The sequence below is a fragment of the Protopterus annectens genome, chromosome 4.part0 (assembly GCF_019279795.1).
Source record: "Protopterus annectens isolate FY-2018-M chromosome 4.part0, PAN1.0, whole genome shotgun sequence".
Classification (NCBI taxonomy): Eukaryota; Metazoa; Chordata; order Ceratodontiformes; family Protopteridae; genus Protopterus; species Protopterus annectens.
The window spans coordinates 289289271-289315437 of NC_056733.1; the positions used below are offsets into that span (position 1 = coordinate 289289271).

General features: G+C 40.7%; 1 protein-coding gene across 1 annotated transcript in view; it reads left to right on the top strand.

Moving 5' to 3' along the window:
* The window catches only part of SLC8B1 (solute carrier family 8 member B1), a 1008250-nt gene that overhangs the window by 360247 nt on the left and 621836 nt on the right, over positions 1–26167 (top strand). The window contains exon 9 of the mRNA XM_044068272.1: positions 13324–13386. Within this exon, the coding sequence (XP_043924207.1) occupies positions 13324–13386 (63 nt within the window). The remainder of the gene's footprint in view (positions 1–13323; positions 13387–26167) is intronic.

A 26167-nucleotide genomic window follows, 5' to 3' on the forward strand; every position in this document is an offset into this window, starting at 1 on the left:
CAGAAAAACATTGACTCTAGTATTCTGGCCAGCCGAGGGCTCCCACAGCAGGGATGACCCCCACAGTTGATGACTGCAACAGTGAATAGACTCAAACATCTACATGTATGGTAAGTGTACACAACTGTACTTCCTTCCCAGGTGGAGAAAGATTTTTATTCAAGGATGCTTCTAGTGCTAAAGAATAAAAATACTTGGAGGCCCATTCTGGATCTTTCTTTCCTAAACCTGTTTGCGATACTACCCAAGGTCAAAATGCTACCACCTCACAACCTTGCTGCCTCATTTTCCTCTTTCAGGTCTAGGTAACATAGACTTAAAAGATCCTTATCACATCCCAGTTTATCCAGACTTCAGTCGTTTCTTAAGGTTGTGTGTGTTTGAGTCATAGTATCAGATTTCTGCCTTACACTTTGGACTATCCATGCACCAAAAATGTTTACAAAGTATCTACTCCAGTTATAGCTCATTACAGGCTATAGGGTATCCACATTTTTCCATTTTTAAATGACTTCCTTATCTTTGCAGAGTCTTTTTCAAAGTGTCAGGAATCTCTCACTTGGGTGAGAGATCTCTATCACAGGCTGGGATTCCAAGAGAAAATTCAAGTCTTTTATGACTCTTCCACACAGGACTGTATTCCTGATGTGTTAGCTGGACACCTCAGCTCAGTGCTTTTTTTTCCCACAGGGGAAAAAAAATATGTACACACCTCAGTTCAGAGAGTTTTTTTTTCAACAGGTTAAAAAAAATTATATATATATGTAAACATACGCGTGCTTGTGTATGTAGGTATATAGATCTGTTTATCAGGTTTCCCACGCTCACTAAAGTCACTATGAGGTAGGGCTGTACCGAATATTCGCTTTGTTTTTGCTTCGGTTCCGAATAGCAGGCCAAATAGTCTATTTGTATTCGGCTGAATAGTGGCTCTCAGACCGAATACAAATAGTGGTGACGTGTCCATGTGTCTCCGTATGTACAGTGCTGTATGTGAGTAAACTTACTGGCCCAACCAGTCTGCAGCTGTAGTAGCAGCATGGTCGGTGTCAACTGGTGGGCCATCATCCGTATTCCGTAACGTTGTACTGGTAAGATTTTACCTACCTTAACATGGAATCAATGGGGATGCTGTGTAAAAAAAAAAAAAAAAAAAACTCTGGTGGAATGTATTGAAGCGAGGTGACTGGCATCATGTTAGATCTTATGCCTGTGCATACTAGGCTGTGGTAGCGCCAGTGAGCTTTTTGACGTACAGGACCATCATCAGCATATTATTGACAACTGTGTTACCTTGTAGCTTATTTTTGTATGATTGTATTATAGCTGTAACTTAAGTGAAGTTTACATTTGGGTAGTTCACTGATGGATAAGCGAAGTCCAATTTGGAATTATTTCAAGATATGTGATGATGAAACAAAAGCAATATGCAGTTGTGCAAAGCAGTCATCTCTCGCGGAGGTGGATCAGCAAAGTCATTTACAACATCTCCACTAAATAATCATTTGTCCTATAAGCATCCTGAGGAACACAAAGAAGTCATTAACAAGAAGAAAGCAGCAACAGTAACTGGGACGTCTGACATTAAGCAGACTGGCAAGTTTCAGCAAACACTTAGTGATATGATTGGCAAGAAAAAAACATGGTCCATTCATAGTCGTGAGGCGAACAAAATACATCGTGCCATCACAAAAACGATTGCCATTGACATCCAGCCATACTCAGTTGTTGATAGAGGCTTTAAAGAATTGATTGGTGTACTTGAGCCTAGATACGTGCTACCAAGCCACAAATAATTCACTGAAAAAGTCATACCAGAGATATACAACACAGTGTGGGTCCATGTCCAGACTGCCATCAGTGAAGCACAATTTCTCTGTCTAACCACATACACGTGGACAGCACAGACAACAACAGAATCTTTCATGAGCTTAAATGCACATTGTATTGATGGCACATTTGCACACAGATCTGCCTGTTCGGGCACTGAACAGTGATAATTATGTCTCCCTAGAAACAGAACTGAGCAATTTTCTGACACAGCCCTGTGTTCTCAGAGACACTGACCCACTGAATTGGTGGAAAATGAACATGTGCAGATTTCCAACATTGTGTCATATGGCTAAGCGCTACCTTTCTGCACCACCTACAAATGTGCCAAGTGGATATCTTTTTAGTACGGCTGGTGATACCTTCAGTGAAAAAAAACTGTCTTAATGCTGACAACATGGAGCGATTGGTGTTTTTGAAAGCTAATGCAGTATTCCTGAGTTAATTGTACATCAGTAAAAAGTTTGACAGCTATTTGGTTACATCAGTAAAAAACTTTGACAGCTATTTGGTCATGGCGCCGTTGTGTTTTTTTTAGTTTTGTGGTGAATTAAATGTATATATATTATTATATACAGTAACAATTTCTTACTTTTAGCCCTGTTTGTAGTGCACAAACAGCAGAACACAGCACAGAAGAGTTTGCAAAACTTGACTTGCTGTTTAACTATTTTGTTTAGTGCTTAGTTTACCTGATGACTTGACTAAAACAACTGTTCGTATTCATATTCAGCCAAATAGTTGGTACAACTATTCGTATTTGGCTGAGTACTGTTAACCCCCTATTCTGTACAGCCCTACTATGTGTAAATTTGGGTCTCATGACATCTTTGATCCATGTGATACCCATGGCACTTCTCCACATGAGAAAGATGTAATAGTATCTGAAGTCTCTTTGGTCCAGCAGCAACAGCATCCTTTGTCTTTTCAAATCCCAGTGCTGGGGGTTATCAAAAGAGAAATCACTTGGTGGGGATGGCAAATTTCCTTAAATCTGGGTCTCCCATTTTCCCTTGCTGCTCCAAAGCAGTCATTCACCACAGATATACCTGATTTCTGCCTGGGGAGCAGTTTCAGGAGGGATAACTGTGCAAGGTGTGTGGTACACCAAGGACAGATGCAAGCATATAAATATAAAATAGTTGCTTGCCCCGATCAAGCACTTAGCTCTGTAAGTTATCTGTGGTCCCCATAACCTCTCTTAAGTTGTTACAGACAGTTTACCACTTGACTGTGGTATTAACCAGCAAGGTGGAACCAGACCATACCTCCTTTGCTGACTAGCCGTGTTAGCTTGGGATATAGCTTTACAGCATAGTCTCATTTTACAAGCATCCTACATTCTATCAGAGTGACATTGTGTCACAGACGAGCTGAGCAGGACAAGGGCAGACCCTCACGAGTAGAAACTAGATTTGGGGGTCTTCCAAGATTTGATCCATCTGTGGGGTTTTTTTCAAGCAGACCTATTTATCTCCTCTCTGAACAATTAGCTGGCAAGATTCTGATCCAGGATTCCATGCAAGTATGTTTTTCCACCCTTTTTGCTGATATCCAGGGTACTTCTAAAAATTGAGATGGAATCTCTCAAGGTCTTTGACTCCCTTCTGTCCCAGGCAACTATGGTTCTCCCTTCTGTTGGAAGTGGCCAGGGGCAATTACCTCATGCTTCCTCACAGACTGGATCTACTCACACAAGAACAGTGGTTTTAGATGCACCCTGACCCCAATCAACTTCAAATAACTGCCTGGTCTTAATTCTCTTTAGGCACATGCTTACTGAGGACATGCAGCAGATACTAATGCAGGCAAGAAAGCCTGCTACTAGAAAATCATATGTTATTAAATGGAAAAGTATTTCAGTTGGTGCTAATGACATTACCAGCATCCATTTAGGTCCATTTGTTTTCTAGTTTTACAGTGTTTGTTAGTTCTTCTTTTGTGGCTTTCCTTACTCTCCTCAACCAAGGCTTATTTAGCAAGAAATTCAGCATGTCTGCCCATGGATCCTCCTCTTTTAATACAGTCTCTCAAAATGTTTTTGAAAAGGGGTTTATGTAAGAGGCCTCCAAGAAAACAGGCGGCCCCTCCTTGGGATCTTAATGTCAGCACTTGCTCCATTTGAACCAGATAACTTGGCTGACTTGAAGTTCTTAACATGAAAAAACAGTTTTACTGATTGCTGTGGCCTCTACAAGAGTACGTCTGAGTTGCAAGCTCTTATGCTGAATCAACCGTTTTTCATTTTCTTCAGATACAGGGTTTCTTTGTGAACTAGTCCTCCTTTTATGCATATAATGGTATCCAAGTTTAGTTTAAGCCAAGCTATCCATCTCCTGGGTTTCTTTCTAGAACCTAAAACTGAGTGAGAAATGATGCTGCATACCTTGGATGCCCACAGACAACCATACCTCTCAACTGTTGAGATTTTTGCAGAATGCCTGGATTTCTGCCTCATATTTTTGATCTGTTCCTCATAAAAATAGTAGTTTTCTGGATTTTTCTAGCAAATCAGTAAGGACTGAATTCACTAAATAATGACAAGCATTTGAGTTTCAGAATTAATTTCCTTTAGAAAATGTGCAGTAACTTAAGAACCTTTCTACTAACAAGCTTCAAAGTTTATAAGAGAAATATTTAAAATTTGTCCCTATTTTTGGGACTTTGCCTTCCCTTCCATCATTTTAGTCTTTGTCCAAACGTTTGGTGCTAAGATGTTGAAAGCTATGCAGACAACTCAGGTAGCATCTTGACAGAAGTAAATCTTTCAGATCTTTGGTTCAATTGTTCATTTCTTGTGAAAGAAAGGGACAGCCTATGTCAAAATAGACTGTTGCTTGTCTAAGGCTATTATGTTTTGTTATTAAAAAAAAAAAAAAAAACTTTTCCAGGCACTCTCCAGGGTTTGGCTTCATCTATGGCTTTTTGGAAAGGGCTAGGTTCTACAAGTATTCTAGAAGCAGCCACCTGGTCTTCTGTAGAACTTGATTCCTTCTCTAGGTCTAGATCAGGCTTTGCTTGGACTATTCTCCAGGGTCTCCTGGACTCTTCTCCTTCCACTTCCCAAATGTAATTAGCTGGTATGCTCTACCCATATAGCTAAGGCTACTACAGGAGTGATGAATATGAGGAACATAGTACAGATATACAAGTAAACTTACCATAACAGTAGATGTTCAAATCATCACTGCTGCAGTAGCCACTCCTAAGCCCCCCCCACCCCAGCAACCACCCTTTTTTGCCAGGGTGTGAAAATTTTAGTTTTTGTTTCTAGCATTGTCCTTTCAGGCCTTAGCCTGCTCCACTTTGTTGACATGAAAGCTCTGAAGGGCTTGGTCCCCAATCCTCAGCTTGAACTGATTGCTGGTTTGGGTGTATAGAAGATACCCTAAAGCTTTGGAGGCTGCCATATTGCTATATCCTATGTAGAATATAATCCATATAGCTAGGGTTACTGTAGCAGTGAACATTTGAACAACTATTGTTATGGCAAGTTTACTGACACAGCTGTACTTTTCTTCTGCTCTTCACTTTAAAGTTTTATGTTATTCTTTGTGTTATAATCTTCTTACCATAGAACGCATCTGCTTTCATCTGTTTTTGTATGTTGACTGTGCTTTGAATTACTGCATGCTGTAGGCATCTTTTTGTGTCCATTCTGTAAACAATTTTAATGTGCTGCTTATTTCTGAGTTGTTTGTAGTCTTAAATTCCCAATAGTCAACTTCACAAACGTGTATAAACTATTTTTGACTTTTGCTAGCTTTTTTCAGTGATGTGACAAGTTCATACCCCCTTCTACCTTTATGGCATGTTACTCCTCACACACACACACACACACACACACACACACACACACACACACACACACACTCTCTCTCTCTCTCTCTCTGACGTTCTTAACTATGTAGATAATTGTGTTGCTGCTTTACAGCTCTTTACATTTTTGCTGTAGTACTGCTGTTGTCTTCGTGGATTAAACCCATTTACATGAAGGAAGGAATTATGGATGGATCGTCTTAAAATGCCTTTCGTATTTTTACATTTGGATTCCTGTATCTTTTTTTTTATCTAGTGTAATCTAACCCAGGTCTCATAATACTGTTAATCAATAGCTGTAGCGTTTTGTGAAGCTGATATTTTTTAACTACAGACATGTTTCTTTTCTTTTAGAGTTTCAGAATTTTTCTGGTTTTATTTTATTTAATGTATTTATTGATTGATTGATTCATTCATTGCTATGTTGGTCATACTGACGCTTTTAAGCCACAAGCCAGGCTCTAAGAAGCAAAGAGAAGAATCCAGTCTTGCATCAACAAGAAAACTGAATATTTACATTAGTGTAAGTTTTGTGAACATATAAGAATACTATGGCAACCACAAAAGTCGAGAGGCCAGTGTACTGATAAAACAAACACTTCTAGCGCCTCAGCTGTGAAACCTTTACAAAGTATACTTCTACCCACAAACCTTGTATATACACATTCCAATTACACTGAATTTAAATGAATTAATTAATTTTAAGTGTTTAATTATTTAATGTAATTGGAGTGTGTATATATAAGATTTGTGGGTAGAAGTAAGTATACTCTATAACGGCTTAACAGCCGAGGCGCTAGGAGATTTTATTCTTTGTGTTTTTTTGTTTTAGTAGTGTGTTTTATCAGTACACTGACCTCTCAATTTTTGTGGTTGTCATCGTTTGAAAAGAATTGTGGTATGTAATATTTGGGCATGGCCAGTGAATCGTTTAGTTCACTACAGAGAGTTTTTAGAGAGATGTCTTCAGAGTCCACTCAAAGAACTATTGAAAGTTTCCTGGTCCATTCGGGAGAAGGAAGTATGTCTCCAGCACAGTTGGAAGGTACAGAACAAACTCCTTGCACTTGTAACAGTGTGGTTCCTGGTATCCTTAATAAATGGGATTAAGAAAGGACAAAGTGGCTAAATAATCAATTTTCATCTATAGGTAAATGTGTGGAGGCACCTGTGGCTCCGGAGGTTAAGGTACTGTTTGAGAAAATGGAAAAACTGCTTTATAAAGAAACATTGTTTTTTATGAACTTACAAAGCCTGCAAAGGTGAAACTTAATATTATACAGAGGGGCTTATGGGCAATGAAAAGCCCCTCCATTAAGCCCATCCATTTGATTCAAAGAATGAAGAGGACAAACAGTTTCATGCTCCATGGATAGCTGCAGCACACAGGTGTAGTGTAGAATGGGCAAACATCTTGGTGTAGAGGGATATTGTTAAAAGGTAAAAGCTTACAGAGGAAACCAGGACTGTGTGTTGTGATATTATTCAGAAGATTGGTAGCAATATTTTAGAACAATACCTCACCGGGGCCAATGAAAGATGGCTAAACTATGAAAGGGAACTTGTGGAAAGTAAAAAAAAAAAAAAAAAAAAAAAAAGTCAAACTGATTTGTGATTTGCAGGATTATGAACGCAATCAGACATTCATGTTTTCTACAATCAAAAGAAAAAATGCAATCATGTTAGGTTTGAAGGTGAACAGGAAGGAGGAAGACAGCAGAAAACATCATATATATTGGTGGGAAGTGTAGCGTCTTCCACGAATAATGAAAATGAGGATAATGGTGAATATCCTCACTTACCAGTGGCAGGAAACCCGGAATATTTAAATAGAACTTATCGTGGCAGGAGAGATTTTAAAGGTGACAATAGAAAAAGAGCGAGACGTAATTATGAGAATAGACCCGACTGTCACAGAGATCCAGTGTACAACTCACGAACATTTAAAAGAGGTAAATGACAGTGATAAAAATAGACAAATAGAGTTTTTATGATTATAATGTAGATGATTAACTGTATAATTTTCTGGTTGTTTTTTGTCAAATTATGACATTTCTGTGCTTAATAGAGACTTGAAATTTATTCCTACAGCATTACCTAGAATACATAAAGTGAAATGTGAAATTTTTAAACTCGTTAGGAAATTGCATTTAAAGGACTATTTTAAAGGGAATTTAAATAATGAAATCTGAGAGTGTAACAATAATGAATATGACGCCAGTGAAGAAAGTTTTTTTTTCATGTAACTCAGACCAGGAATCCAGTGCCTATTGTAAACTGAATACAGAAGGTATCGCATATAAAAGTGACTTTATACTTCCTTTCAGAAATGAAGTAGTGCAACAATTTTCATCATTGTTAAATTACAGTGTGGAAAAATAATTTAAATTATTTAATAGTAATAGAAAGTAGATGCGGTGGTGGTGCTGTGGTAGTGTTGCCGCCTCATAGCAAGACGTTGTCCCGTTCGATTCTCAGCTAGAGCGTCTTCTGTGTGGAGGCATACGTGAATGGGGCATGCCTTCGTTGAGGGTTGTGCATCAGGGCTGGTAACCCGGTACGTAAAAATCCACTACCAATCATTAGCGGACTGGAGTTCCGCTGTGGTGACCCCTAACCGGGAAAAGCCGAAAGACACAAACAAATAGAAAGTAGATTCAGTATAACCTGAATAAAAATGGATGGCAAAGTCTGCTAGGTTTAAGTCAGAATAGGAAGTTTATAATTAAACCAGCAGACAAAGGAGGCAAGTTAGTGATTTTACATTTTATTTAGTATTTAAGGATGTGTTACAAACACCTAAGTAACAATGAGGTAAATGAAAGGATAGAGGTTAGAAGTTTACAATAAGGCATTGATTGAGTATAAGAAAATGCTGATTAAAGGTCTGAAGCTAAAATATTTTTCTTTGGAAGATGTGTAGTATAGATTTAATAGTAAGAATTGTACCATGGCTTATTTTTCCTGTGTACCAAAAATTCACAAGAGCTTGCATGACTCACCAGGTCACCCTATTTGTGTCAGCCTGTGGATATTTTACTCATAAATTGTCATTCGTTTTACATAACTATTTATTGACTGAAGTTAGTAAGCTGCCATCATATATCCAGAGATGTGTTTTTGATTTTAAGGAAAAAAATAAAAAATGGTTTAGTACTATGTATTTTATAGTTGTAGATTTGGTAAGCTTGTACACAAGTATCAAACATAGAAATGGTTTGGAAGCAGTATTATATTTTTAGGTGATGTTCCAAAAACACATTATATTTAAGAATTGGTTATGTTTTATTTAAATAATATGTTTGTGTTTAATTGGGAAATGTATAAACAATTGCAAGGTATGGCCATGGGGGAAGCTTTTGCCTCATGTATGCTAATTTATTTATGGGTCTATTTGAAAGTTGTCGTATTTATACTATTGTCTTTTTTAAGTAACGTGTTACAAAGTATTATAGATTTATAGATGATATAATGTTCATTTCTGGTGGGGGGGATGTGAAAAAATAGCGGAAATTTTACACAATTTGCATAATAACAGGTTTGATATTTGTTTTGATGGCTTACAGGTCGGCAAAAAAGTAGACTTCTTAGATATTACACTAGAAGGCTTGAATGAAGGTATGATAAAGACCAAGATTTTTAGAAAATTTGAGCAATGTAGTCATATTTTGCATGGACAAAGCTGTCATCCCCCTCATACATTGAAATATGTCCCTTTTAATGAATTTTTGAGAATAAAGAGGTTATGCAGTGATGAAGAAGAGCGTCGACAAGAAATAGGAAAGGCTACCAAGATGTTCTTGAATAGGGGATATGAAGGAGATATCATTCATGCAGGCATTAAAAAAGTGTTTGAAGGGCAAAAAGGTTCTGCTTACAGGGGAGAAAAGGAGTAATAAGGAAGGAAAATTTAAGTAAGAATGAGGAGCAGGAGCAGATATTCTTTGTAACAAAATACACTCTTCTGTGAGAGCTTAGTCTTATTAGATGTCATTGGGATGTTGTGGGGAAATGTAAAAATTTGAATTTTTTTACGTAAAAAACAGGAACAATGAAAAAATCAAACCACCGCCGGCTTTACCATAAATTGTTGTTACAGCTTGCCAAAAGACCAGATAAACTCATTATAATTGCACAAAAGTCCAGCCACTCGTAAATAAAAACAAAAATTTAATGAACAATAAAGGACACAAACAGCGAACTGGGATTGAGCGCGCTTTCATCTGCTAATACCAGACTTCATCAGAATCCATGTTTGTTAGCTGTCACATGCCTTATATACTTAAGTAAAACAATTAAATATTCAATCAATCAATTAATTCAAAATATATTATTTCAGAATGAAATCAACTCTTTTTAAGACAGTTTTTTCAAAAAAACATGTTTTTAAAAAAACTGTCTTAAAAAGAGTTGATTTCATTCTGAAATAATATATTTTGAATTAATTGATTGATTGAATATTTAATTGTTTTACTTAAGTATATAAGGCATGTGACAGCTAACAAACATGGATTCTGATGAAGTCTGGTATTAGCAGATGAAAGCGCGCTCAATCCCAGTTCGCTGTTTGTGTCCTTTATTGTTCATTAAATTTTTGTTTTTATTTACGAGTGGCTGGACTTTTGTGCAATTATATTGAGTTTTATCTGGTCTTTTGGCAAGCTGTAACAACAATTTTAGTCACAGGATATACCCTTTATGGTAAAGCCGGCGGTGGTTTGAAAAATTTGAATTTTAACAACAGTAATTTACTCTGTATCTCTCATAGGAGAGGCAGGAGTGTTAAGGATATGGTAGTACATAGGAGGTTTAGCCTTCCGGAGGTGAGCAGTAGTGAGGAGCTATGTACCTTCCTTACAGCAAGTGCACATGTTGTGAATTCATAGTAAACAGCTTCCCAGATAAAAATGGGAAGAAGTTTCAAGTGAAAGGTGCATTTAGTTGCACAACAGAGGGATGATATATCGGCTGAGATGTCCATGCAAGAAATTTTGTATAGGAGAAAGTAAGAGAAATTTCTCAATGAGATTAAAAGAACACATTAGAGAGTTAAGGAAAGAAAGGGTAGACAGCCCTATAGCTGTTCATTTTCAGAAATATAATAGTATTCCATTAGGTTTACAAGCTACTATTTTGGAACAGGTAAATAAGGAACATTGTGGTACAGGTAATATAAAAAGTAAATTAAGGAGACAAGTCAATTTTTATTTTGAAATTTGGTACTTTAACTTCAAAAGGTCTTAATAAAGAATGCGATTGTAGGTGTCTCTTGTAATGGAGTTTCAATGAATGAATGAATTTTAATTGTTTAATTATTTAATAATGTAATTGGAATGTGTATATATACGATTTGTGGATAGAAGTAAGTATACTCTGTAAAGGCCTAACAGCCAAGGTGCTAGGAGATTTTATTCTTTGCATTTTTTTTCTTTTAATAAGGTGTGTGTTTATCAGTACACTGGCCTCTCAATTTTTGTGGTTGCCATCGTTTGAAAAGAATTATCTTATATAATATAAGAATACAAGTTTACATTTACAAAGAAAGAGACTGGTGCCTTTGATGTCCCGTAATGAGCACAGTGAACTCCTCACAGCTTGAGCTCCTCCCTTCCTACCCATATCCCCCTGCACCTGTTGTCTTCTCTCGATCGAGATTGCCCTCATTAGACCCTGAAAATCCATATACACCAAAATATACCAAAAAAAAAAAAAAAAAAAAAATATATATATATATATATATATATATATATATATATATATATATATATATATCCCTGTTCTGTGTCTTAGGGATTGTCAGCTTTTGCTCTGAAAGGGTCTAAATCAGCATTCACTATTTTAAGCGTTTGCTTATTTAATATAGACCCTAATATATATATATATATATATATATATATATATATATATATATATATTTTTTTTATATATATATATATATATATATATATATATATATATATATATATATATATATATATACACACACACACACACACACACACACACACACACACACACACAAAAGACAATAAGGTATAAGTAAGATCTCTAGTTATAGGCCCTTACAGATCCCTCGTACATGACAGTTTGGAGGGGGAAGGAGTGTGTATTGTTTCTGTGTCCAGGAAAGAGAGATGAGAGAAATCTGATGTTCTTGTAAGTATATAGCTTATGTATTTATCAGGTTCTGTTAAGACACTGGAACAGTAGGACAAAGTTACCAGGTAATAAAACTCTGAGAATGGTTGCTGCAAAGGATGCTTTCTTTCTGGAGACATGAGTCAGGACTATGATGTTTAGGAAAGGTATGTAGAGAAGACAAATTAGCTGCTGCAGTAATTTCATCTAGTGAGAAAGGTTTCAGAAAAAGGCCTTTATGAGGAACAGGAAGTCTTTTACCAGTTGAAGTGGAACAAAAGGAAATGCAATATGAAGTATTTTCTGATGTAACCTTGGTAATCTTGACCGAGTGTGGAAACTGAACAACTGACAAAAGATTGCTCATCATTCCTGTAATTCTCTGTGTGATCCAAGTATAAACACAATTGTCTGCGATTATTCACTCAATGTAGCAGATATTCCCCCATTGGAGTATTTAGGGAGAAACAGAGGCAGGTAGATACTTTGGTTCAATTTAGGCTGAGTTGCCATTTTGGGCATGAAAGAAGGTTTTGTCCTAAGTGTTATCCTGTTTGGGTGAAAAACAGTCAAGTTCCAAAAGCTCTTCTAGCAGAAGTAATGGCTACTAAGAAGCAGTGTTCCATGACAAGAACCAGTGGTCCACTGAAGCAGCCACTTAGAAAAGGGATATAGTCAGATATTCAAGCACAAAATTAAGGTCCCAAGCTGGGACTAATCTACTCAAGGAGGCATGAAATGAAAAGCTCTTTGAAGTGTGATCTGCTAATGAATGGTTTGAAAACTCTTTGTTAAACCAGGAATTTAATGCACCCAGTAGCCATCAAGGAAAACTCCACTTTATTTGAATCAAACACCAGCAAAATCCATTAGTTGTTAAGCACTTTCATCATAGACAATGACTTCATCAGAACAAGAATAATTCACATGGCCAGTTTCTACAAAATTCTGCTCATTTGAAACGTTGGAGTTAGACGAGAGGTTTGGATGAGAAGTATATATAGACCTCTTCAAGCATGTGAATTATCCACTAAGACTGGACTAAGGATCTTTTATGCCCCACATTTGTACGTGGATGTGAAAGGATTCCCAGTAGATCGTATGTGGTCAGCACCCCCATAAGGTCTTTGTTGGCAGTGTTCTACAATAAACGTGCCTGGACTGTTTTCCTGGTGGCGAAGGGTCTTATTTCGTGACTGCTTTACGTTGTGGTTCCAGTTTGTTTGCAGATCCTGTTTTCAGTGTTATTTAATAATATACATTATTAATATACATATTTAAGATGTACATTAATTTCTAAACATTTTCAATATATAGCACTGCAATTGAATTCTGAGAATAAATGTGCAGTAGCTTTGTGTGTGTGTGTCTAAGAATGATGTTTTATTTTACATTTTAAGACATATGAATTACACAGGATGTTGAAGGATCTGCATTGTGCATTGTCACAGTGTTGTCCTGTTTTTGTACAGCATGTATTTCTAGATGCAGGCAAATATATGCATATTAGTTATGTCTGCTTTCTTCTTTCCCTAGACACCTCTTCATTCTCTGACGAAGGGAACCCACCAGTTCTTAACAGCAGTATCCAGGATCCGGGTACACTTCTTCTATTTTGCTTTACTTTTAAATTGTGTTACTGTGGATTTGATTCTCCCATCTTCCCTTCATGTTATTAAAGTTCCTATTAAACAGACTTTAGCTTATGCAGCCTCTCTTAACATTTTAATAGACAATTCCATCATGTTAAGGATGTATCAGTTTGAGTATTTAGCGGTACTTTTATAATTATGGATAAAATCTGGTAAAAGCACCTACCCCTTAGAGATGTCCTAGCCACTTTTTTGTTAATGGTAGTTAACCTTATAAGAATGGAACCCCTTTCCCCCCACCCCCAGACCCTTTGTTTCAGGTTTGAATTTTTATGTCCTGATTCTCACAATAGCTGTGGGCCTGTGGTGGTTTTATGTACTCTTACTTTACAGCCATTTTCATAGCAGAAGGAAAGAAGTACTGGTGGGGCTATAGCCCCAGTTGCCAGCTTAAGTCTGAAGCTAGGCCAGCTGTAAAAACTAAGTTTTTTTTCCAGCATCCTCCTTCCAATTATTTTGTGGTCTCTGTCTTTTTCAGTGTTTTAGATCCACTTGTGTGCATGCCATCTGGTTATTGGGAAAAAGTATATATTTTGCTTAGCTAGAGTATGTTTACATTACCAGAACATCTTTGGTCTGTACTGTGGTGGAAATTCCAGGGAAGAACAAATACTTCTCAGATTCATTCATTGGTTGATTACTGACTTAATCCATTGCAGGGTTAGAGATAAGGTGAAACCTGTCCCATTACTTAGTGTGTGCAAGGCATGAAAACTCATTAGATGTTGCATGAGCGTACACACACACACACACACACACACACACACACACACACACACACACACACACACACACACACACACACACACACACACACACACACACACACACACACACACACACAGACACACACACACACACACACACACACACACACACACACAGACACGCACACACAGACACGCACACACACACACACACACACACACACACACACACACACACACACTAAGCAGACAAACACTCTCACACTGTGTGTGCACCTGTGGGTAATTGTGAGGAATAATTCTTTACCTACACAACATCTTTGAGATGTGGAAGGAAACCAGAGCAGGCTGTGAAAAACCATGTTGGCTGTGCCAGGGAAGATGTGCAGATTCCTTACACAAGGCACCCCAGCCAAGATATTAACTGGAAAATCAAGTGATGTGAACCAGTAATGCTAACCAGCACCATTGTATCACCCTGACTGTCAGATTAAGTTTCTTAAAACAAGTTTATTTACTGTTTGTTTACTGAGTGAGTAGGCTGGTCACATTGACCCTTTTCAGCCATGACACAGTTTCGTTGAGCAGATAACATACAAAATTTGTTGTACAGAAAAATCAACAAGTGGATGTACAGACATTATAATCTAACCAAGGCAATGGTTGTCAAGGAGTAAATACCACATTGAATACAAGTCAGTACCACAGAAAAGCAATCACATTACAGTTATCTTGGAGATATTTAAGTACAGTATGTAAACATTATGTACAGTGTACACACCATTTTTGTTTATAATGTATGAACAGAGTCAGAGTTATTTGAATTACAAACCATTATCCTTAAAGCAAATATGTTTGCTTTTATTTATGAATTGCTTTGGCAGTGTTTTAATTCTTTTATAGCAGAGAGTACTCTAGCTTCATTAGGTAGATAGTTCTAGGGACCAAGCATGAGAAGGCTTTTTTGCCTACTGTATTTTGGAATATAAGGTGGATGCATGAGACCGGTTATTGAGCATGCCAGGACTTCTGAAATGAGCTGTAGTAATTTTCCCTTACCTCCCAACCCCCACCCTGCGATGGCTGTAGAATAAGTGAAACAAATCACTGGTGAATTTGGTGGCGAGGCACTCTGTGAAGTTTTGACCTTGGAGCAGTAGAATATCTTACTGAAGCTGATGCATTTGTCTAGAACTGTGAGGGGATAATATGCTTTGGAGAATGAGCTGAAAGAAGCCATTTATTTACTCAGAAGACTTAATAGATCAAAGGGAAGAACTGTAGATGTTCTTTGTGTTTAACTGTTGCAGTCGTTATACTTGGGTTATCCTGCCAGAGGTAGCCCTCAGTCGGCCCGAATACCAGAGGCTTAGTATTTCTGCGTTGGTTGCTGTTGCTCCAGGACTGACATCAGGTCAGCAGTGGTATAACATCAGGCAGCCGATGCCATTACATCAGTCTTTCTTGCCAAGGAGCCCGAAGCAGAAGCAATTCGCATGAGTGCCGGTCGGCCACTACCTGAGTTTCATTTCTGAATTGAAGTTGAAGTCTTCTAAAGCTAAGTACCCCAGTGGGGATCCTTTTTTCTTGCTCTAACCGATGTCCGAAAAAGTTAACAATTGTCTCGCCTGTGGAAAGCAAATGCCACACCGAGACTTCCATTCTTACTGTGTCACCTGTTTAGGCCCAGACTGCGACTTACCTCACTGTCGCTTTTGTTCAACGCCAGAACTATACGTTGTTGGGCCCTTATTGTAGCTAAATATTTTTGCTCTCGGTCCCCGTATTCCAATATGGCTTCTGTAAGCCATCCAACTACCGATCTTCTGAAAAAATGTAAGGCTATAGACAGCGACAGACCGCACAGATCCAAAACTGCCGACGACGCTTCCGTTACGCTAGTTGTCAGTTCTCCGGTCCTCATTGAGGCACTTTCGCAGCCCCTGATGCCTGCTTCTGTGGATTCACAGACCACTACCAAGACCCGTTCGGAGTCCGGTATGCCACGAGACTCTTTTTTTTTTTTAACTAAGGATCCTGCGGATGTCTCTTCCTGGATGGGTCCAGAGCCGCTGAGCAGGCACCAGCTTCCGAGGAAGTTCTTTGCGCTACTGATACTTGACACAAACAGACGACTTCTTTTCCGTCTTCAGTTCTTTCTAAAACTACCAAGTTTCTAAGGCCCAGGGTACAAACTGCGCCTAAAAAAACGACGACCCAAGCTCAGGCACCTGCTTCCATGCCTCGATGCCAAATGCTTAAAATGGCAGAAGACCTTATCATGCTTATTAGGGGAAGCCAGCCTACCCCTTCCAAAAGAAAGAGACTTGTCCCCAGCAGTTTTATCTGACCAGGAGTCCGATGACTCTGAGGTTTCTGAATATGAAGACATGCAACCCTTATCTGCTTATGAGGATTCAGATGCAGAAGAATCCATTCCTTCTGCCTCTCCTCCAGAAGATTTTTCATTTGGTGAAACCTTACATACTTTAAGGGAGCATTTCCAATGGGGATGTCAGGACTATCCTCAGTCCAAAAAGAGACTCAGGGAATTCTTAGATTTACCACAGCACAGACCTTTAGCCATTCCTCCTGTCTTGGATGTTGCGGATGATGTCTTTATGGAATCCAGTTTAACTCCTGACACCCTTCCTCCTGCTCCCAGGAAACCTGACAGGTATTACAGAGTCCCTGACTCTCTCAAATTCCTTTTTAAAAAATCCTACTGCTGACCCAGAGGTCATCTCCTAAGCACCTAAAGGAATTAAAGCAACCACAGCTAAGAATCTCACCCCTTCGGACAGGGATTCCCAAGCTTTAGACAGATGGGGTAAGAAAGTATACACCTCAGCAACTCTTGCCATTAGGGCACTAAGTTGTCAGTTCCACATGCTGAAATACCAGCAACTTACCATGGAACTCCTCAAACAAAAAATATCTACCTTTCCAGTTTGTGCAGAAAATAAAGAATTACAAGAGCTTATGCATTCTGCAAGCCAAGTTACAAAACACACCTTACAATGTGGCTTTGATGCCCTAGAAGCATCTTGCAGAGCAGCAGTCACTGGTTCTGTACTTAGAAGGCATGCATGGCTTAAGGAAAAGACCTTGACAGACCATGTTAAATCAAAACCTATTGGACGCACCATTGAACAAAGACCATTTGTTTGGCACCAAGGCAGAAGAGGTCTTAAAAAAGATGGAAGAAAAAGCTTAAATCTATGCAGACAGTTAAAGACATCTTACAGGTCCAGTCTCCGAGAGTCAGTAGGCATTGCCCCTCCAAGCACTGGTCCTTTCCAGCTCGCTCCAGGCCAGCTCAGCCAAGACCTAAGGGAAGCAGACCCCCCAGACAGCAGTCCCAGGGAATACAGAAATCAAAGCAATAGAGTTCCTCCACTTCAAAAACAGGGAGTGCTAAGCCACCCTCTTATGGAAAGAACTTACAATGACTTTACACCTTCACCCCTTACCTCTATCCACTCTCCTCCCATGCAAACAATTGGGCCTCTATTACCAACCACCGAGGGGTCCTTAATGTCCCAGGGATACAAATTTTATTTCCACACTCTGCCAACCCCAAAAGGGTTCCCAGATCTTCCTCCAAACCAGTGGGCAGAGGCCAGAAAAACAAGTCCATTCTCTGCTCTCCATGAGGGCAATACAGCATGTTCCTGCAGACCACATAGGCTAAGGTTTCTACTCCAGGCTTTTCCTGGTACCCAAAAAAGAGGGCACATGGCATCCAATCCTCGATCCATCAATTCTAAACACCTTCCTGGTGATACCAAATTCAAAATGCTCACCCTACAGCAGCTTCTTCCTATGCTTTCCAAGAATGCTTGGTTAGCCACCCTAGACCTAAAAGAGGCCTACCTACACATCCCATTCAGGGAATCTTGCAGGAAATATCTTTGTTTCATGGCAGGATCTATGCACTTTCAGTTCTCTGCACTTCCCTTTGGCTTATCCACTGCTCCCAGAGTTTTCACAAAATGCCTGGCTCCAGCCATTGCTTTTTGTAGACAAAGAAATATTCAAATTTACCCCTACTTAGACGACTGCCTGACTCAGGCAGACAGGAAAAGCTGTTACACCACCTGACCTTTGTAAAGGACCTACTGACCTCCCTAGGGTATACTGTAAATGAAAAGAAATCAAAACTAGTCCCCACTCAAAAATTGTATTCCTGGGAGTAAGCCTGGACACAGCATCCAAGATGGCATTCCTTACTCCAGAAAAACAAGCTTACCTGACAGGCTACTTCTGTCAACTAGCCACTAGAACCCAGTTAACACAAGGATAATCCTGCAAGCTCTAGGGTTCATGGCCTCCTGCATTCTACTCATTCCATATGCCAGACTGCATATGAGGAAACTACAGTGGTACCTTAAAAGCCTTTGGTGTCAACACTCTCAAGACCTGGAAACTATCATACCTATGATACCCTGTCGAAGGAAAGATTTTCTTTGGTGGGCAGCAGCATGTAACCACAACAAGGGTCTTCCCTTCTCACAACCCCACTCCACCCAGACCCTCACCACAGGTGCATCAAATTATGCCTGGGGTGCACACCTGGATGGCAGATGCATTCAGGGCCATTGGAGCCCAAATCAAGTAGATCTGCACATCAACCAAAAAGAGATGCTAGCTGTGCAGCATGCTCTGACAGCTTTCAGACCCCTACTGTCCTTGGGGCCTCAAAATAGACAACACCACAGTGATGTGGTGTATCAACAAGCAGGGAGGAACTCACTGTTATCCTCTCTGCAGACTCGCCATGACCATTTGGCACATGGCTTCAGCCATGCAAATTCACCTGCTAGCACAATTCCTGCCAGGCTCCTTAAACTCTCTGGCAGACAACTTGAGCAGAAACCTGCTAAACCCACATGAGTGGCAGCTAGACCACAGAACCTTCAACCTTGTAACCCAGAAGTGGGGCACCCGAAGATGGACCTCTCTGCCTCCCACAACAATAACCAGCTCAGCACATTCTGCACCAGGGAACCTCACAGCAGGGCCTGGAAAGTGGATGCTCTATCCTTCCAGTGGGTAAACCTCTCAATCTATGCATTTCCCCCCACCAGTAATTTCAAGGGTACTGCTCAAAATAAGGGAGGAAAAACCAAGGGAAGTCTTGATTACCCCAGACTGGCCATGCCAGCACTGGTACCCACTGCTGCACAGCCTGTCACCCCTGCCACCATGGCACCTACCTCAGATCCCAACACTCCTGACCCAGAATTGACCCAATTGTAAACCCTGAACCTGGTAGACTGGCTTATTCCCTGACCTCTCTTCTAGCTTCCAGCCTTAGCAAACAAGTCCTGGAAATTATATGTGAGGCCAGACTAAAAAATCCTATGCTGACAAGTGGAAAAGGTTTTGCACCTGGATCCAGGCTAAAGGAGCTGAAACAGCACAGCCCTCCCTACCTCTTGTACTGGATTATCTAGCAGACCTGCTACACAGGGGCCAATCATTCTCTTCTATTAAAATTCCTGACTCTGCCATCTCTGCTCATTACAGCACAGATCCACCTCTCTTCTCACACCCTCTCATCAAACAGTTCCTAAGAGGGGCTAACAATTTAAGGCCACCCAGAAGAGCTCCTACCCCAGCTTGTACCTTAACTTTGTGTTGGAAAAGCTCACCCTACCCTCCTTTGAGCCTGCAGCTTCAGCAGAGTTAAAATTCCTCTCTTGGAAAACAGCCTTGCTTCTGGCCATCACTTCAGCTAGAACAGTTTCAGAGCTACAAGCACTCATGGCTGTAGAGCCCTTCATCATTTTCCATGCTGACAGGGTCTCCCTCAGGACTAACCCAACTTTTATGCCTAAAGTGGTGTCCAGTGTGGCTGTCAACCAATCAGTTAATTTATCCACCTTTTTCCCTAACCCACAAAACAAGGGGGAAAAAATTCTGCATTCTCTAGATGTGCACAGACAGCTCAGATTCTACCTGGATAGGACTAAATCTTTTAGGAAAACTTGAACAATTGCTAGTCAGCTTTGCAGCAGGGGCAGAGGGCAAGGCCATGTCCAAACTAACAATCTCCAAATGGATAGCACACTGCATCCATTTCTGCTACAAACATTCCACCAGGGCAACCACCACCTTTGCCGCTTTTCTCAGAGGGGTCCCCACCAGGGACATCCTGGAGGCTGCAACATGTACCTCTGTTCATACTTCACAAAACATTACCACCTTGCATATCTTCTCCAAATCCAGGGCAGGCTTTGCAACCGCAGTCTTGCAGGGCATCCTAGCCAGCCCTCAGTCTTCTTGACTGCCTCCACCTTTTTCTTCAGCTTTGGGAATCAACCCAAGTGTGATGACTGCAATAGTGAAATACGAAGAACATAGTACAGTTGTGTACACTTACCATAAATGTAGATGTTCGCGTGTATTCACTGTTGCAGTCCTGGTTTCCCACCCTCCATTCCCCCTTTTTTCCTAAGGCACAGACTGTATACTTTTTTATTTTTTGTATGACGTGTCCAGGATGCTACCTTCCTGGGTTAGCCTTCTTTTGGGGGCTCCTGACAGTTAAGGCAAGAAAAACTGAGGAAATGACATCAGGTGCCTCCTTTTATACCTGACGTTCTGACATCAGTTTTACAACCGGTGGTAGCCGGCGTCATATACCAAGGACTCTGGCATTTGGGCCGACTGAGGGCTACCAGGAGCCGGATAACCCATATGTGAGGACTGCAACAGTGAATACACTCAAACATCTACATTTATAGTAAGTGTACACAACTGTATTTTCAAACCTATAATTCTAAATTAATATTTATAATGTTTTCTTAATCACAAAGCAGAGGTCATGAAATATAGTGCATTTTACTGTTTTATAGTGTATTGCACATGCAAGCTTCTCATGACTGATCATAAGCTCGGTCAACTAATTATTAATTGGGAGGTATCTTGATTGGTGTTTTAGTAAAACTGGAATGTGTAATTCACTTTGAGCTTACTGTTTTGTAGCCATTTATTCCTGGAAGTGTGTGCTTTTGGCAGATGAATGACAGTGGATACTAGGGAAAGGCAAAAATGCAACAGCCTGAATAATGAGGTGCTTAACTGATGGTTTTACTGCTGCATTGTTTCATCAAGATGTAGATGTTATGCATGCTTTAATGCCACAATTCATGAAATGTCCTGATTTATGCCTACCTCATTATGCATGCACACCAGTAACTACTGTGTGCTAGTCTAAGGAGAAGTTGTTGTTACCAGTAAACATTATATCCTTATCTAAGAATCCATTTTGCACATTGCTTTCATACCATGTTGTACACTGACAGTGGATAACCATGTAGGTCTCTGATGTTCATCGTGTTACCCTGCTGCAGTCATCACACTTGGGTTATCCTGTCGTCAGGCGGTCCCGCACTCGGCCGGAATTCCAAAGTCTTGGTCCGGCGTCGGTTGCTGTCTCCTCTTCCCTGACGTCAGTACGCCAGGGGTATATATAATGCAACCAACGCCATTTTCTTCAGTCTTTCTTGCCGCGCGGTGCCCGAAGCAGAAGCAGTTCACAAGTGTCGGTCGGCCGACTCCTGAGATTTTCGAATTCGAATTTCAGACTGAAGTCTTCTATAAAGCTAAGTACCCCATTGGGGAAACTTTTCATGCCTCAGACCGATGTCAGAAAAAGTTAACAATTGTATTTCTTGTGGGAAGCAAATACCTCATAAGGATTTTCATTCTTATTGCATACCTTGCCTAGGCCCAGACCACGACGTCACTTCTTGTCGGTTTTGTGCTAGGTTTAATAAGCGTACTATTAAAAGACGCTTTGATTTCACACGACGCTACTTCGGTAGGAAATTTAACTACACCATGCCGTTGGAGTAACCGACTACCGGCGTGCACAAAAAACGCAGGGATAAGGACAGACAGCCCAGGCCTAAGCCAGATTCCGAGGCCTCGGCTGATCCAGTCTCCGGTTCTCCAGTCCTCAGTGAGGCTCCGACACAGCCCCTGACTACCGCAGATCTGGAACCCGAGACCGCTACGGAAATTTTGACGGAATGTACCAGGCCGACGCAGCCTTTTACTTCAGGCCCTTCCGACGACTTTGCTTCAAAAGACGTCGGTGCTACAGAAACGCCATCGGTTTCTGAAGGCATTTTCAGACCGACGACTCTCACCATTAAAACATTTTCTAAGTCGAAGACTCCTTCTAAATCTAAAAGGGCTGCACTTCAGTCTCCTGTTCAAAGCCCTATGCCTAAGAAACAGATGCTCAAAATGGCTGAAGATTTGATTTCTTTAATCAGGGGTTCACAGCCCCCTCCTGACAAAAGGCCTAGACAAGAGGAAGATTATGCTTCTTCTGAGCAAATGTCCATTTCTTCAGACTCCTCTGAGGACCAAGACTATTCCTTTTCTCCTTATGAAGATTCTGATGCTGAGGACTCTATTCCCTCAGCTTCTCCTCCTGAAGACTACTCCTTTGGGGAAACTTTACACACTATGAGGGAACATTTTCACTGGGAAGGTCAGGACTACTCTGATTCAAAGAAAAGGCTCAGAGAGTTTCTTTTACTCCCCCAACACAGACCACTTGCCATCCCACCAGTTTTGGACATTGTGGATGATGTCTATTTAGAATCCAGTTTCAACCCAGACTCTCTACTTCCTGCTCCGGCTAAGCCTGACAGATACTACAGAGTGCCTGATTCCCACAAATTTCTTTACAAAAGCCCAGTAGCTGACCCAGAGACTATCTCCCAGGGTCCCAAGGGGGCTAAGGCTTCTATGGCCAAAAACCCATTACCTTCTGAGAGGGATTCCAGAGCACTAGACAGATGGGGGAAAAAGGTTTACACCTCAGCCACACTAGTTATGAGGGCACTGAATTGTCAATTTCATATGCTTAAGTATCAGCAATTTCTAATCCCTCAGTTAAAGCAAAGAATAACCACTCTCCCTCAACAATCTGAATTGAAAGAAGTACAGGATCTGTTGCACGCCACTGAGTAGGTGGGCAAACATACCTTACAATGTGGGTTTGATTCTTTGGAGGCCTCCTGCAGAGCAGCTGTCACTGGGTCTGTTATACGTAGGCATGCTTGGTTAAAGGAACAAACTCTGCCTGATCATGTTAAAGCAAAACTACTAGATGCTCCCTTACAGCAGGATGTTCTTTTTGGAGTTAAAGCAGAAGAAGTTTTAAAGAAAATGGAAGATAAGGCAAAATCTATGCAGACAGTCAAAGATTTCCTACAAGTACAACCCCCTCGCTTCAGCAGAAACTGGCCAACAAAAAATTGGTCCTTTCCAGCCACTGACAGACCGCAGAGGGGTAAATACAGACGCCCAAGGGGCAGAGGACAACCACAAGCCCAGTATAAACCTCTCCAATGGGACACTACAACACAGAAGGGAGGAGAAGACAGGTCACAATCCACCAGAAGGCAAACTCAATGACTTGCACCTCATCTGGCCAGGCAATACTCTCTTGGAAGCCCCCTTGGGGGGAAAACTCGCACTTTTTGCAGACAACTGGCACATTGTCACAAAGGACAAATGGGTCCTAGACATAATTTTACAAGGATACAGATTCCATTTTCACACCTTGCCAATGAAAAGAGGAATGCCAAACCTGCCACAAAATCAATGGGCAGAGGCACAAAAGCAAATTACAGCTCTCATGGACATGAGAGCCATTCAACTGGTACTTACTCGAGAGCAAGGCCAAGGATTTTACTCAAGACTCTTTCTAGTGCCCAGAAAGGACAATGCCTGGAGACCAATTCTGGACCTTTCAGTTCTAAACACTTACTTACAAGTACCCAAATTCAAGATGCTAACACTACAGCAGCTACTTCCCATGTTGGGCAAGGAAGCATGGCTAGTAACATTGGACCTCAAGGAGGCATACCTGCATGTCCCTATCAGACAAAGTTGCAGAAGATACCTCCGTTTCATTGCAGGTTCAACCCATTACCAATTTTCTGCACTGCCCTTTGGCTTATCTACTGCGCCCAGAGTTTTCACAAAATGCCTGGCACCAGTAATTGCCTACTGCAGACAAAAAGGAATTCAAATATATCCATACCTGGACGACTGCCTCATCCAAGCAGAAAGCAAAGACATACTCTTACATCATCTGACCTTTGTAAAGCATCTACTAAACTGTCTGGGGTACACAGTAAATGAAAAGAAGTCAAAACTAGTACCCTCACAAAAAATGACATTCCTGGGTGCCAGCTTGAATACAATGGCCCAGAAGGCTTATCTTACGCCAGACAAGCAACTACAACTGACTCAATATTTCAAGACAATGGCAACAAAGACCCAATTAACTGCAACAAAAATTCTGCAGGCTTTGGGCTTCATGGCATCTTGCATACTAATAATACCATTTGCAAAGCTGCATATGAGGAAATTACAGTGGTACCTAAAAAGCGTATGGTCTCAACACAGCCACAGCTTGGACACAATGATATCACTCATACCCTGCCTACAACAGGAATTTCTATGGTGGTCACAGGCATGTCACCTCAACAAGGGTCAGCCTTTCACCTTGCCCCCAGCCAGGCAAACTATCACAACAGATGCTTCAGACTACGCCTGGGGGGCACACATGGCAGGACAATGCATTCAAGGCCTATGGACTGCAGATCAAAGAAATCTGCACATAAATCAAAAAGAGATGCTAGCAGTACAGAAAGCTCTGACAGCCGTCAAGGATCTATTACATCCAGGACAACTTGCAATAAAGACGGACAACACCACAATAATGTGGTACATAAACAAACAAGGGGGTACACATTCCTACTCTCTATGCAGGCAAGCAATGATCTTATGGAACACAGCCCTGGCCTACCAAGTCCAGTTACAAGTTCAGTTCCTGCCAGGACAGAAGAACACATTGGCAGACTACCTCAGCAGAAACATCAAAGATCCCCACGAGTGGAAACTAGATCCACAAATATTTGCAACGACCTCAGCAGAAACATCAAAGATCCCCACGAGTGGAAACTAGATCCACAAATATTTGCAATGATAACTCAAAAATGGGGCCTTCCAAACATAGACCTGTTTGCCAGTCCTCAAAACTACCAACTGACAAAATTTTGTACAAGGACATTTCACCATCAAGCTTGGAAAGTGGACGCTCTCTCTCTCAGTTGGAAAAACCTGACAGCATATGCCTTCCCTCCATTACCTCTCCTCACAAAGGTTCTTTTGAAGGTCAAAAAGGAGAGACCACGACTGATTCTCATAGCCCCAGACTGGCCACGCCAGCACTGGTACCCGCTATTGAAAAATATGGCCCACAGCCCACCATGGATATTGCCTCAAATACCCCATTTGCTCACACAACAAAACAAACAGATTCTTCATGGCCAGTTCAAAACTTTAAATCTGGCTGCATGGCAAATCAACTAAACATCCAACCAGCTCCTCTTTCACAAGCAGTTCTGGATGTTATTCTGGAAGCCAGGAGGCCAAGCACCAGGAAGGCTTATTCGGACAAATGGAAAAGGTTTTGTGCCTGGAACCAAGCTAAAGGCCAAGACGCAATTCAGTCTCACATGCCTCACATTCTACAGTATTTAGCTGAGATATTGCACAAAGGACTTTCCTTTTCCTCAATTAAAATCCATGCTTCAGCTATTTCAGCTCACTACAACACTGATCCACCTTTATTTTCACATCCTCTTCTAAGGCAGTTCCTCAGAGGGGCAAAAAACATTAGACCACCCAGGAGAGCTCCTACACCAACATGGGACCTCAACTTTGTTCTGGAAAAACTAACACTACCTCCCTTTGAACCAGCTTTCTCTGCAGATCTTCAGTTCCTATCATGGAAGACTGCCCTGCTCCTAGCAATAATTTCAGCTAGGAGAGTCTCAGAGCTACAGGCACTAATGGCAGTGGAACCTTTCCTCATTTTTCATCAAGACAGAGTTTCTCTACGAACTAATCCTTCCTTTATGCCTAAGATGGTTTCCAGTGTAGCTTTAAATCAAACCATCCACTTACCCACCTTCTTCC